Genomic DNA, 15,955 nt, shown 5'->3' with positions numbered 1-15,955 from the left:
AAGGCAATACCGGCTCTCTATCTGCACCAAGAAGAGAGCCCACATCCAAGCCTGCGTCGATGCGGCATCTAACAACTCGGCTGAACTCTTTAAAATCTGCAAGGAGCTGGCCAATCCTGCTGCAGTCTCTACCTCTCCTGTACCCATCCAGGCCCTCTACACGGCCCTGGCTTCTCATTTCATCTCTAAAACTCAGGACATCCGGTCCTCTCTCTTCCTCTCACCCTCCACCCTCTACTCTCTACTCTCTGCTCTTCCTCTGGCCCTTCTTCGGCCACCTCTCCTCCCTCCTACTTTGTCTTTCCCCTGTTCTCCCCAGACAAGGTTTCTAGACAAGTCAGATCTATGAAGGTCTCATCAAAACAGGTTCACCCTGTTCCTTCAAAACCATCAAGGACCACATTGATACCCTGGCTCCTGCTCTAGCCGATTTCTGCAACCACTCCTAACACTGCAGTCTTCCCCTCCTGAAACACTCTCTTGTGCACCCTCTTAAGAAACCCTCTGCCGACCCTTCCCGCCCGGCTAACTATCGTCCAATCTCTATCACTCCTTTCTTGGGCAAACTCCTGGAAAAGCTCGCCATCTCCCAGCTGAACCTTCACTCTGAATCTGTTGGTTGTCTCCATGACCATCAGTCTGGCTTCAGAGCTGCCAGAAGCACGGAAACTACTCTCCTGAACATGCGTGAAGGCCTGCTCTCCAACCTCAATTCCAACACCCCGTGTCCTCATTTTACTTGATCTCTCTTTTGCCTTTGACATGGTCAACCATGCCAGCCTGCCAAACACGTGATAACCTGCATATCACTGATCAGGTCCTGGCTTGGCGGACCTCCTTCCTCTCTGATCGACCCTCCCAGGTCCAACTCTGGTCCTTCCTCTCCTCTATCTCTACCTGTGGTGGTCCCCAGGGGTCTAACCTCTCTCCCTGGCTATTCAACCAATACCTGGCACTTCTTGCCCACCACACTGCTGCTCTCTGTCCCAACTTTCAGTGCTATGTGGATGACACTCAGCTCATCTTCAGGCTCCCTTCAGCCACCTCCTCTCCTCTCATCTCATCTCTGTCTGTCCGCCATCCAGGAGTGGTGTGTCGCCAATGAGCTCTGCCTCAATGTCAGTAAGAGATTCTCCTCATCGGCACACCCCGCTCCCTCCTTTCCTGTCACTCTCTGGCCAACATCTCTTGGGCCTCTTCCTGCTCCCACCTGTGAGGCTAAAAACCTCAGGGTCATCTTCGACTCCACACTTTCCTTCTCTCCTCAGATCTCTGACGTCTCTAAGAAGTCACACTACTAGATGCACATCCTCCGAGGTATTCTTCCTTTCCTCTCCTTCCCCCAGAAGCTCACCGTCTCCCAAGTTCTAGTTCTCTCTAGGCTTAACTACTGCAAAAGCCTCTTTCTAAATCTGCATGCCTCTACTCTCCGCCCTCTGCAACTCATCCAAAACAGCACTGCAAGACTTGTCCTTCACCTCAAGCCCAGGGATCATATCTCTCCGGGACTGAAATCTCTGCACTGGCTCCCAGTGGCGGTGACGATTAAGTTCAAAACTCTTTGCATTGTCCACAAGGCCTTCTGGGGCCTGGGGCCTCAATCCCCTCAACTCTCTCTTCTTAAATATCTTCCTGCTCAAGCTCCTTGCTCGCCAGCCTCCAACTCCCTCAGGGTTAGTCGCCTCTCCAAGCAGCAAGTTGGTGGTAGACCTCTTTCTTCTGCTGGGACCTCGCTCAGGAACAGCCTCCTTGCCCCTCTGAAACTTGAGGAGAACCATCTCCGGTTCCAGAAGCACCTCAAGACCTTCATCTTTGGTTCTGCTTTCTCTCCTCCTCTCCCCTGCTGATCTCCTGGCTGATTCTGAAACTGCACTGGTTACCTGGCTACCTTCTGATCTCAGGCCCAGGTCCCCTCCCCGCCAGTTGCACACCTGCACTGCCCCCCCCGCCAACCCTTGCACCCGGGGACTGTTTCTGCATCCCTACAGCCCCTACTAGCACTTGACACCTGACGTCTGCACTTACCCTTGCACTTGCCACCAACTGGCCGCACTTTTATCTATTGTCTTTATTTATTTTACTGTTATCCTATGTACTGCACTGCTTCCTCCCCTTTCCCCTTCCTCTTCCTCTTCCCCCCTGCACTTTTCCCCTTCCCTCCTCCCCTGCACGATCTTAATGTCACCAGGCCAAGTAGGATCGTTGTCTCTGTCTTCCCTCCGTTTCCACTCCCTTGCCTCGTTGCGCCTTGAAACATGTGTATAGGTGCGTTATAAATGCCATATCATATCACACAGACACTCAGCGTCCCTGTTTCTTCCAGCTGTTCCCGGGCAGCAACAGCTCTTCACCTGTCCTCCCAACTCGCTCTCTTTGATGATTGCTAGTGTTCCTTTTATACTCTCCTGAAGACTTCATAGGCTGCAGGTAGGCATGGTTGATTTCAAATGCCTGACCCTGCCTGGCCTGGTTAGTGGGACATGGGCTATGAAGATGTGTGTATCTGCATCTTCTTCATCCCAGTATCACAGTGGTGTTTCTCACTGGAAATCTGTACTCCTCTTGATTTCCTCTTCATCACAGTACTTGTGTGATACTTGTGAAAAAGAAGATTGTGTGTGTTAATACATTCTATGAAGGCGGAGGGGAGGGGGGGTTAGGTAGGTCACTGTCAAGGAAGGGGATACCATGTCTCTGGTCTAAGGGTATTCTTGAGATAGGAAATTGGTATTCATTCTTTCACTCTGATACACTCATTAAATGAGGCTAGCAGGGAAGGAAACAATTAGTTCTCACAGTAGTTTATGATATTAGAGGGATGAGAGGATAAGTCTGGGTTATAGTTAGAAAAAGGGGTTTGACATTCTCTAGCTTTCCTGTGAGTGTTCGACAGAAGATCTTGGGGTAGGGTAGGACATGGGTGATATTCTGTGACAGAAGAGGGGAGGTAGGATAGATCGGGATTAGGAAAAGGGGGATGCCAGATCTCATCTCGGGCATCCCACTTCCGTTCTTGAAAGACCCTCAATCCCAGTAGTACCCCTTTGCAGACTCAGCCCCGGGGTCTGGATCTGGCAACTTTGCCTTTCCCTTGGTTACCTGAGGGAGGGTCTTAAAGGGGCTAAATGTGAGAACGCCCTCAGATTCCTCACATAGACCTTCCCTGTCTCCTTCCCTGTTAGCTCAGCCACACTCAATTGCTGGAAAAGACTGAAGCTGCCATGCCATCTACCCCTGGAACAGGCACGACACTGTATGTAGGAAGCTGTCATTGGAACAATGTCATGATCACGATTACTTTGAGCTCAGGGAAAACGCATCTCATCCCAAGCAAACATTCAGTCTTGCACTCCTTTAACGGAACAGACCCCCATGAGCATCTGTGTAGATCAGAAACACACAGATGTCACATCCGTCTCTTACAGTGATCCCCAAGCACGATATGTGCAACAACTTACTGAGATTGTGCCTAACAGTTTTGTTGCAAACGTATAGGACAGAAAACTGAGCCAAGAGACAATGGAACTCTTCAGGTGTCCACTTTCCCATGAAGAGAAGAACGAAGATAGCAACAACAAAAAACTAAAAAACTCCACATTCAAACGAGAACAGGAGTGTCCTCTTCTCTCCAGACGCCTTTTGTGGCTCCTATTCTGGTAAATTTTGGACACTTGTACCACGTCTCTCAAGATTATTGCAGAGCAGCTCTCAAAACTGGTGGAGGACACAGCAGCTAACGACATTAACAAAACGTTTTCTGCAATAAACACATTTGTATGGCCAACAATATGGCCTCTGAAACAGGACTTTGATTTTGTCGAATAACAAAACTTGGAATAAGAAGCATCAGGTAACTATGCCCATAAGGCAGTAGTAGAGGTTGGGGATAATCAAGAAGAGTACTCGTGCAGCCAGGATTCTTCCATCCCTTCTACTCTAACAGATAAGGCAAGGTGATGTGGGATACATACAAGCATATGGTTACAGACTCCACTTCAAAACAACCGGAACACAACCTTACAAGAAAGGACCAAACCAAAAAAAGCATCAATTCCTCGCTATTGCGTAAAAAATGAATTCCTTGTGAATTTGGAGTCTGGATTCACAGAAACCTAGAGAACAGACTCTACGACCCAGCTTTGAATATCAGAAATCAGAAGCCTACTCTCCAAATACTGGAGAATCAACTGAAGCTTTCCAGTGATATTTCAAGGGCCAGAGGGTGCCATGATGCATTACTGGTTCAGGATCTGGAAGGGAGTAGCCTACAAAAAGGCAACGATTCTAAACATTCTCTTCCTAGGTTGAAAACTGGTTGATACCAAACTATGGGAACTGATGCAACAGGTAGAGGAGCACTCTTCAGTTCAGACCAATGATATCTTCTCTTAAGTTTGAAAATGCCAAGCTTCAAGATACTGGCTGTCACGTGCCTCATACTCTGGGTCTAGATTTCCTGCACACAGTAGGTCTTCTGGCAATGATCCCACTTTTCTGGCCAGTGGACAGTCTGCACGAACCCTTCAAATCAGCCTTCCTGACTATTTATGGGTGTGCCTGGATGTGAACTGGAGCCAATATAGAGACTCCAAACAGCAGTGCTAGGTCAACTTCAGGAGTTTGGTCTCATCTCGAAGAAAGCCATTTCCGACACCTGTTAGCTGTATTTGAATGAGCTCATTCATTTTAGCGACACTGAGATCAGTTCCACTTACCACACATTGTCAGTGTGTCACTTAACTACAGTTATTTTTTCTTTCCTCCGAGTGTTCAGATCCCGTCTAGGCCTTTCTCAGTGCTTAAAACATTTAAAGGCAGGTTGGCCACCATTTGGATGTGAATTATGGTGGGTGGCAAGGAAATGGTTCAGATTAAATGTAAAAACGCAGATGGCAAGTGCAGTATAGGTTCTGAACAGGGGCAGTGGATGAATTACCTGGCGGGAAACTGACAATATTATGCCAATCGCCCTTTGAAGGGTCTGGAAAACAAATCTCGCTCCAAAGGAGTATTGTTGGCAGAAGAAAAGAAGTGAAAGGCTTGTCTAGTGGGTTCATCGCAAAAGAAGAGTGGTCAGAGGATGGGTGGGACCATGTCACCCCCACACGTAAAGAAGGATCACTGTGAAAGCAAAGATAAAAAGAAGGGCTGACCGATGCGTTTCCTGTGATAAGTTACCATAAAAGGGAACCATTCACTCTGAAATATGCACAATTAAATGCGTGTGATTGCGGGAGTTGCTTCCCCATCCAACCCATCCCCCGCTACTTGGGGGTCATTGTGATGAGGAGACCCAACAACCAAACCAATAAACATGTAAGAGAGTTTCATAATCTTAATAGCTCCAAACCAATACGGTTCCTTTAAACCCCCTCATAGATGCAACAGCATGGGAGAAATGTCAAGTCTGTTCCCTTCAAAAGAATTGCAATAGTGACATCAGGTGTATTCCGAACACCAAAGATATGGAGAATTCCCATTTTCACATTCCTATTCTTGACACACACTAGAGAATTCATTGTTTGTCTTTTGCATGCATGCAGTTACAGTTCATAGTCCCCCACTTGAAGGTCCTGGATACATTATTGTCCTAACCCACCCATAGTTGGATTGGCTTGTCAATGCAGACTTCACCAAGCAGAGAGAAACCCTTCCCAAATCTTTCCCATGCTTCACTAGATCATGTGGTAACTGAACCCCAGGAATTCTCACTTCACTGAGAGGGTATCGGATAATATTAGCCCCATAAATAATGGGGCCATATATATGGTCGCCGGGAAACGGCATAGGCAACATTATTTATGGGGATAATATATAGGGTAAATGGGAGCAGGGAGCGTCCCTCGCAGGTTCCATGGGGTAATATCGCTGCAAAATAAATGGCGCAATTCTTGTATGGCAAATTCAGGGATAATACAATCAACACGCCTAAACATGCCTCATGAATCAAAACGGCGCACCTATATTCAAATATCACACTATCACCAACCCTCACACCCTGAATACATTTCACCGCCATCCAAATCAAATCGGTTCCCCCCATTCAGGTGTTTGCTCTTATTACTACAAATTTGCTCTTTACCTTGTATTCTCACCAAAACCTTGAAAAAGACCCATGTTGGTTTGAAACAAGTGTCGGCTTAAGTGTGTTAATAAATCACCCTAAACATGAAGTGATGAGATTTCTCATTTATTCTTAAGAGTCCAATCTAAATTACACAGTCAACAATAAGATCGCTGAGCCAGCGCCCGGGTGGCTCGGTTCTTACCCAAACCCACTCTAAACCTTGCAAAGATGCAAGAGCAATGTCTTAAGAAGCCCCTCACCGGCAGCAGGATCTACTAACTGATTACAAGGATCAGCGCAATGATCTGCACATTCTAGTGCTCTACCCAACTCGTAGAACGCTAGAGCACAATGCTTGGGTCAATGAACGTTTTGAGTCTATGATCAGACCAAGTAGAAGAGGTTTCTCCACCTGATGTAATCATTGTCCATTCTTCGGTCAAGTCTGTTCTTAACAGGACAGGCAACTTACAGGTGAAAACACATGTGAAGCATACAAGATCCAAATCCCTGGCGGCAGTGGATCAGCAATTGTTAACCTTGGAACAAGGCATCCTCTATTGCACTGATGAAAGCTACACCCAGGTGGAAAACATTAAAACAATTGAATAGCTGTTCCTCTCATCTATGGACTACTCCCTATTCTGGGCAGAATTATTTCTGATCTGCAAAATGTTTGCCCCACCAAATAGGTATAACTGTCTGCATCAAAGTCCAGATCACCAATTCAAAAGTACTGTGCCCAAATTTGGGCCCCTTTATCTTAGGATGTTTGCAGGGGAGGGATTACGGACCCCCATTCTTGTGTCCAAGGCTCCCTCTCTTGGCATTTACCCCTACAACATTCTCTCAGCCCTAAATGTCAAAGACCTTCACAAAATAAAGAAGCATGGGGCCGCGAGAGAGATAGTTATGAAATGATTTGGTATTTATAACATGCCTTTACACAAGTGATTCTAGGTGCCACAAGACAAAGGAGGGGAGACAGAGGGATGACAAGTCAAATGATCTTACTAGGCCTTGTGACATTCAGATCATGCAAGTGCAACAAGAAAGTGCAGGGGAAAAGTGCATGGATGGGGGATGTGCAGTCAGGGCTGCAAGGCTCTGAGGAAGCGTGAGGACGGCAGAGGACTACACAAGTGCAATCCCAGGCCTAAAGTGCTGGGCAGGCCAGAAGGCAGTGCAGGGTGACTGTTCAAGGGTGGTGTGGCACCCTGTGTGAATCAGAGGGCAACCATGCCACCAGTCAGGATGTGCAGACACCTATACTCCAGCATCCTGGCAGCCCCTCCTTCGGAGTACAAACTTCCAGAAATTGAGACCTTTGTCCCTGCTGTAGTGGCCTTTGCTACTTTTGAGATTATTTCAAAGAACAAGTTACTTACGGTCTAGAATTTAAATGGAACATTATGCACAAGAGGGGCATCTACAAAAGTACAATTCCTCCAGGGCACTGGGGTCCTTTCTTATCCATGACCGTTCCTGCAAGGGATTTGTTCCTCTGTCTTGTAAGACTATAATGATTGCCACTTCATTTAGTGGTGGTTTGCTGAAGGACTCGGCTTCTCTTCCCTTATGGGTAGTTGTCGGCCATTGAACTTTAGAGAACATTGGTTTTTAATGGAATGGAACTTAAACATGCATGTATTTCTAACACTCGAGACACAGGATTATAACCCCCCCCTTCCTTAGGTGCAACCCCCCCCCCTATTTAACCTTGATGTAGGCGGTTATGTTAGAGTGTGCCTTTTATACTGAGCTTCGTTCCACGATTTCAAGTGGATCTTTTAATCCGGGTCATTTGGGAAAGCAACCTTGTGTGATGGATTAGTTTTGCGATTTTGATGGTCTATGCTCCAGCTCAGGTGTTCCTTCCTCCGCTATCCCTCTAGGCGAACACAATGAATGCGGTGTGCGATGAATCCTGCAGAGTAATCACTGAACCCCAGCCTAAGATCTCCTCCCATGTGGCCAGGGAAAGGCAGACGCTACCTGATCCTAACCCTGGTGGTAATATTAAGAGGGAGGATCACATGGGAGTAGATGGCTCTCACAGGGAAGTGGTGAGGAAGTGGCGACTACTTTGTGAGCAACGCAGTATTCATCTTCTAGCGAGGAACACAATCCTATGATTGCCAAATACTTAATGGCATGCTGTCATTGCACAAGTCCCTCTGACCAACAGCACAAGTCCCTCCCATAAAACTAACCAACAAAGTCATCTACACAGAATATGGTTTCTAGCTTGGGAGTGCAAGAATGAAATGTAACCTCTAATTGTCATGATTCTGTTTTGGGTAGAGGGCTTAACCTCAATGCTGAAGCACAAACCTTTGACATTTAGTTAGTTTTGATAGTCCTGCAAATGGGGGAGGTGTAGGATTACTCTTACTAGTGCTGAGGCTTGCTGGTGTTTTAGCCTCCCCCAAATTAAATCCATTGTTGCCTGCCGTGGGGTCATGCCCAATGTCGCTCTTTTCCTCACTTGGAGATACAGTGAGGTCAATGTCGATTGATAGCTCCATTACTGCCTCTAGTGTTTGTTGCACATATGCCCTCCCTTCCTTTTGGAGGGCATTTTCATGTGTCAGTGTTTTCTGGATTATTACCAATGTAGGGGTCGAGGGCACTCCAAACTGGAGGCCACTTGAAGGCTGTCGGTAGGGGGGTTGTGTAGGTTTGGGGCAGACTACCTTCATCCTCCATATTAGCTGTAATGTTAGCTGTGCTAACCCCCCCCCCCCCACCAATCCCCGATATAGTGTGGCTGTCCTCAGAAATTGACTAAGCCTTAGCAATCACAAGGTCCGAGTCGTCCTCCATACGTGTCCGAGACATAAGTGAGACATGGGGACCTGGAGTCACAAACAAGAACCAGCAAATTCAAAAATTCGAATGCACTTACGTGAAGAACTGTGCACTAAATTCGAAGTAGGCCAACAAAAGCACTTCCTCTCCACTTCACCAGCCTTGTTATCAGTTTAAAACTAGTTCTGGAGCTGATTTTGCAGTGTGCAATGTACAGATACTCAAAGGATTGGGCCTATCCCTCTTGAGATAATAGTAAGGCTTAAGTGTGGGTGTGGGTGTAGGGTCACAGTTACGGGTTGCAGGAGAGAGAAAGTGCCAATGTGCAAAGCTGCAATAGGGAGGAAAAAAAGAACTCTCACTGTTCGTCAGTTTACTAACCCACCAGTGTGCTTGTAGGCTGCACTCGGCAGCTCTAATGAGCTCCAATAGGCTTCAATAGGCTCAGGCACGCTAGTTAGACAAGTCGAGGTCACCTGAATAGCTGGCAAGCCAAGCAGAGCCTCTGAGCCTCCAAGCCTTGTCTGTTAGGCTTGGAGATAACGTACCTGCAAGTATACCTGCGGGGTAGAGGCAGGGTCAGATCAGTAAAGGTAAAGTAAAGGCGGAGCTACTTGCGGTCATCCAGTTGCAGCGTCCACTGTAATGAGAATGCTCAGGACGCTCAACCCTCGCCTCTCTCACTCCTCCTCCCAGCTTCTCTTTGCTTTTCTGCCACTTCTCTTCCGCTTCTCTGTCCGAGGCACGGAACACGAATTGCGATACAGCACAGGACTGGAACGGAACGGCTTTGGCTAGAGTGATTAGAGTAACGCACCTTCACTTTCACTTCATGCCGTCAAGCTGCACCGAAACTCTGACTATGAGTACTGGCCGCTTCCGACAGCAATTCCAATTCCAATTCAGAAATACTTCCTAACACTGATATTAAAAGAGCAGAACATATATGCTAAAGTTATCCTTCTAAACTACAGAAATGCCTAAATTAAGAAATCAATGATGCACCAGAGATACTGCCTGGCTGTATGCGATAGTCTAAGAAGCACGGTCATCTCAATAGAGGACATAACGTGAATGACTTCCAATACTGTCAAAACGTATTTTTTCCTCCCGCTTGCTTCGATGGAAAAAGAAAAATCATGCAGGACATTCTTAATCAGAGGAAAAGTGACAGATCTGCATTCTTGGGGAAAACTCCTCTCATATCAAATCTGAAAAAAAAACCTCAAACCAAGCAACCATCTCAATTTACATAGTATAAGTGGGGGTGGGTTAACTGGGTGGGGAAACAAATGGATTTGCTTAGAGGTGCTGGTAATCGTGTAAACATACATGTGCCATTGCTTACAAAGAGCTGAAAAAAGTGTGCTTTACAATGTAAATTCAAGAAACACATACTTACTTGGGTATTTTTATAGTCGATGTCTACTTTGCATAGAGTGCATCTCTTAGGAACCTCTTTATAAGGGTTTTCCATGCTTACAGGCTGCAAGTAAAGCAGAATATGTATTAGCACCCACATCCATCTGCTCTGTATATTAAAGGGACATTTAACAGTGTTAGAGTTTCTAAATTTACAGACGATAAGTCATCTGTGCAGCTACAGAATCTTGAAGTTTTGCCAAAGGTTGGCTCCTATACATCAACTTTCTGGAGACGTACTTGAGATTTCCTGCCCTGGAAGTAGCTTCATTCTGTACTAACTTTTTTTATTAGCCAGATGCTTCATATGGACTGCAATATCTTAGCACACAACTCTTGCAAAAAGAAGCCACACATGTCATTTACAGTGTGTATTTTCATTCAATTCCTCAGCCTCTGAACTCCTGCATGGTACAGCACTCACTCTACCCTTGAAGGCAGTACCTACTTTAACAAGTCCAATCTTGTTAAATTTGGTGTTTGCCCTCAAGAGGACTCTTTTTTGCATAATAAACACATTTTCAGTGTCAGTAAAAGGGGACAACGCCTTTGGGGCGCAAGTGGAAAAGGTCAAGTTTACTATATCCGTTGGAAAAAGCAACCACAGAGCATTCGAATATATATATACACATATATATATTCACTAACAAAAAACATTGTTAAAAGGGACGTCATGGTTAAGTGGCACTAGCAAAAACCTATGAAATTCAAATGGAAAAACTTTGTTACAGGGACGTTATGGTTACAGGTACAACTAAGGAAAAAAACTTAAATTCGCCAGTTATGGTAAGCTAAGCAAGCATAACCCGCGCCACCAGTGTGAACTGCAAGGACTAACACCCATGACATCAAAGATGCCATCACAAATCTCATTGATGACATCACATGTGTGGCTGCCCCTTTTTTGTTCACTGACATAAGTAGACCATGTGCTTTTCTTTAGTAACAGTCAGGAAGTAACAATTCAAAAAGGTTGTATCTTCGTGTACGGCACCCTTCTCATATGTTCTTGCACTACTTTCCTCAGGGTTCACACACATCATACATATACATATGGGGGGAGAAGAAAGCGTAAAACACAGCAATCATTTCTGTGCATGAAGATTATCAGTTATTTTATGAACAGTTTTTGGTAATACTGCGACTTTTTTGCTTACTGTAATTTCCCTGTATATGCTCCTATTTGAATGCATTGTGGTGTCTTTATGTTTTCTGTCTGTGCAGTAGTGCAATTATCTAGTTACTTAGGCAATGGTAGCTATCCCTTACATATTTCACAGTACCCCAAACTCTAAAACTAAAGCATTCATGATTTCATTATGTAACATGGGAAGATTTTCAAGATTACACTTCTATGGGTCATGGTGCAGACAATGACTACGTGTCCACATGAGTTGTGGTTCATGTACTGCAAGGAAGTCTAATACAATGGTGTGTATAGCAATGCATTGCGCAATGAACAACTTATCTCATTATAGTTCTTCCAATGATCTTTGATAGTTTTCTGCCACCATTACAATAACCATCCCTTGTGGAGGCTTTCCAACTAAATGCACATGTGATGTCATCAGGTATGTCATCAATGAGATTTGTGATGGCATCTTTGATGTCATGGGTGTAAGTCCTTGCAGTGCACACTAGTGGCGCGAGTTATGGTTGCTTAGCTTACCATGACTGGTGAATTTTGTTGGTTTTTTCGGTTTAACCTTTAACCATAACATCCCTCGAACAACGTTTTTCCATAGAATTTCATAGGTTTTTGCTAGTGCAACTTAACCATAACGTCCCTTTAACAACGTGTTTTCAGAGAGTACGAACTGGAAAGTACCAAGACCAGAACGTCACTACAGCGTAGTAAGCACACTGAAGTTTAACTACTAACTGCATAGGTGCTGCAGTAAACAATAGTAGAAAAGTATAATGTCTCATTTATTACGGCGCAATGGCAAGCACCTTCGAGTGGCTGGAAGAAAATTCCCCTCATGACGAAATTACTTACACTACTAACCCCATTTGTACACGCAATACTGTGAAGTGTACATTATTCAATACATATTGTTATATGTACGGTAAACACATTTTCTTTTCTGTGAGAACATATTGGAAAAGAAAGCAAGGCAGCACAAGCAGCAACCCTTGCACAACAGCATACGGCCATAGCAAAGGAAACTCTGTGCATAGCAAAAAGTACAGGCTGGAAGCCAAAGTGGAAAGATTGGTGAACAATTGTGCCGGCTGAAAAGTTGAGTACAAGGGTGTATTATTTACAAAATGAAACAGCTCTTGCAGACCTGCACATGTACCCCGTCCCAAAGGGCCCAACCCCTCAAAATCCGTGTGATGGGAGAAGTTAAGGTGACACCTCAATGTCTTCCTCCAATCACAAGCAACTTGGGGAAATCACCAATTCCCCACAATAAGTATCCACTTATGCTACCCCTTCCCTTTCCTAATGGTGTGTATGAATGTGTACAAGTAAATGTTAATAAGTGAAAGGTTGTTACGTGTAGATGTAATATGTTTTTTTTTTTTAAATGGCGTTCTCACTCAGCGCCACACAGTCCTCGTTGGAATGACCGCAATTAAGGCAGTTGCCCGGCCTATCCACAATGACAATGTAGGCATCCATACGACGCCAGCACGCTCTGCATGTCCGCATGTTGTCCTCCACCTACGATGACGTGTGGGAGGGGACATTTGGTTGTTGTGCAAGTACACACATGTGTATCTGTTCCTCTGTGTCCTGGTCACATGCCACTGTGCAGTATATGTGAACGAACGTTAATTAGGTTGCAGCGCCCACCCACGGCCTACAAGTACCTATACAGATAAACAACCCACCTGATAGACCCTATAAACAGCCAGCATCTCCCAAGATGCTCGGCACACGTATGGCACCATATTATTCAGTATAGAAGTGGCAACGGTATGCACATGCGCACAACGTGTTCCGCCCAAAACGTGTCCTTCGGACAAATGTGGCGATGTCACCCTGCGACAGAACCCACACTGCACGTGGGCCCTTATTTCGGTTACACGATCCAGAACCCTGGACAGCGGAAAAGTACAGTGTTGAGGAACAGAGCATAGGAAGTGTTTTTCGGAAAGTACACGCTTACAAACACACCACAATGGTCCGTTGTACATGTATTTATGTTTTTAACAATGTAGGCCTGTTTTCTGGGTGCAAGTTCTCCACAGCAGCCCTACAAAAGGCCACACCCCAGAGCTGCTCCTCAATCTGTTTGCAGCTTTTCAGAACACAGTAGCAAGCTACATAGGTTTGGCGTCTAAGTGATGTTGGTCCAAATGTGCTGTGCTACATTGTGTTTGCAAGTAAAGTCACTCCGGGTCACTGTGCGCAGTAATGTAGAAAATTAACGGCCCTTGCTGTGACCCACACCGCAGGGTTGATAGTCCCCACTGTCCCAATGTCATGGGTAGCAGGGTGAAACCAGGAGTATTTGCACGTGTGTTTACCCAAGGATGGCGAGGGCCGTGCCCCAATAAAGCAGAGACATTCCTTCTTCCTTTTCGACTCGCTTCTTTCCAGCACACCGTCATTGTGTACTGTTAAAAAGTTGCACATGCATCCACCAATAACATTGAAGAGCTCCCCATGTAACAGTATCAGTTCTGTGCAACAGTCCTCTGCGTACACACCAGGCCGAGAAATGTGTTTGCACAATCCCTCTGCCTCCACAGTCCCATTTCCATTACTGCCATCCTGAAAGTTCCCGGATGTGGCTTTCGTGCAGCGTGCGGGAATCAATTGCAACCATGAGACGGGGAGTTCGTTGTAAGTGGCAGCTCTCAAAAGAGCTTTTTTTTGTAGATGCTTCTAGAGAAACACCTTTTTTCGTTTTTTATTTGATTTTGGGTTTTTTGTGCTCACATTATTACAGTAAACTCTTCAGCGCATCCTGTAGACGAGCAAGAAAAACTACACTAGCAATGGATGACAACAAAATGCCATTTGCTCGGAACAACTCTGCATTTCCATAACCAATGGGGTCACGGTTGCAGAAGAACATCCCACGAACTCACAAAGTATACATGCTTCTGTTGATGAAACCCCTTCCGACCTCTAGCTGGCGACGGCATTCAATGGAATAGGTGCATAGTAATCTTGGTGGTATACATGAGAAAAACACCTTGGCAGCAATAGCAAGCTGGGTACGGGATTGGGTCTTCCATCGTAGATGTATAAAGGTTTATCTTTTTTTATTTTTACTTGCGTGCAAGCAATTTGTTTTTTCTGTTTATTTGTGTGTCTGTTTGCCTCTCCTCACATTTTTATCACATTCTGGTCAATGCTTCTTGCACAGTGTAAAAGAAAACGGCATTGCCAATGGCGCTCAAATAAATGCCATTTCTACGGAACCACTGCATATTTTGCAACCTCATGATCTCAGTGGGCGGAGAACATGCCAGCAGTATGCATAAATTCACACATGCTTCTGTTTAGAACACACCTTCCGACCTCTGGCTGGGGACAAATTACATCGTCATGGACCCATACTCCTCTTGGTGTTATGCATGAGAAAACGACCTTGGCAGAAGGAAAACTCTGCATCATTGCATTCAGCAACCTCTTCAGGTGACGGATAAACGTCCACACGACATGCAACCCAAATGTAGACTACCATAGTGCATCAAGACAAAGTCTACATTCGTGACAGAGGTCACATATCTGCAAAGGCGAACCATCCCACCGAAACTGCAGTGACCCTGACAGCCCCAGAAAGCGTCCACTCCTTCCAACCCGAAATTACCAGCAATGCCTCTCTGCACACAACACCTGTGCAGAGGGCGCACAAAGGTATCACCGACGACAAGCACTGTATGTCTCTCCATCTCAACCAACCTCACGACACAGTATTGGGAAGAAATGGTACCGCCCCTTCCGGTCAACCACACCCTAAACACCTAATTGCCTATTTCCCACAATTTCATTTCCCTGGCCACCATAAGAACGGCAGGATGTGGCACGTGCGCCCCCCCCCCCCTATCTACAGTGAGGGCCACGGGCCAGTAAAGCAGACACAATACTTCTTCCCTTTGCACTGGCATTTTTGCAGCACTCCCTCATTGGTGCTGTCAAATTTTCAAACACGCCTGCAGCAATCACATACAAAAACTCTGCATTGCACACTATCATTTCTGTACACCACTCCATATTTACTAGTAAACACTCTCAGTGCACATTCCATTTGAGGCCAAAGCTCCTCCACCAGAAACATATGCTAAAGAATGCACGATTGCAGCATCCTCAAAGATGAGCACCCACCACACCTTTGGCCATGCACACAACAGTGCAGCCCTTGCCCACACCCACCAAAACACTATGGATCCATGCATGCGACCATGTGGGCAGCTAACATTATGCACAAATGTAACATACGTAGCAGCACTTCTAACCAACTCCGCCACACCATAAAACACCCATTCATGAAAACGTGTCACAATTAGCAGAATCCACAAACATACCACAGCACCCCTACCCACTGCCATTCACAGAGTATTGTGTCACTGGCAACCTAAGCACAACATTGGGCCTACTTCAATAAATCTGTACACAGCAGAGTAACCCAGCACATATAAGCTGCACTTCAACCATACCCTCTTCCATACTCACATTATATAAACACTGCA

At 45.6% G+C, this 15,955-nt stretch overlaps 1 protein-coding gene across 1 annotated transcript in view; it reads right to left on the bottom strand.

Moving 5' to 3' along the window:
* The window catches only part of MRPS18C (mitochondrial ribosomal protein S18C), a 290,406-nt gene that overhangs the window by 162,643 nt on the left and 111,808 nt on the right, over positions 1-15,955 (bottom strand). Inside the window, exon 3 of the mRNA XM_069630393.1 lies at positions 10,281-10,364. Within this exon, the coding sequence (XP_069486494.1) occupies positions 10,281-10,364 (84 nt within the window). The remainder of the gene's footprint in view (positions 1-10,280; positions 10,365-15,955) is intronic.

Source organism: Ambystoma mexicanum, chromosome 6q (genome assembly GCF_040938575.1).
Source record: "Ambystoma mexicanum isolate Mex_15411 chromosome 6q, UKY_AmexF1_1, whole genome shotgun sequence".
NCBI classification, from domain to species: domain Eukaryota; kingdom Metazoa; phylum Chordata; class Amphibia; order Caudata; family Ambystomatidae; genus Ambystoma; species Ambystoma mexicanum.
This window is presented reverse-complemented; position numbering and strand designations above follow the sequence as displayed.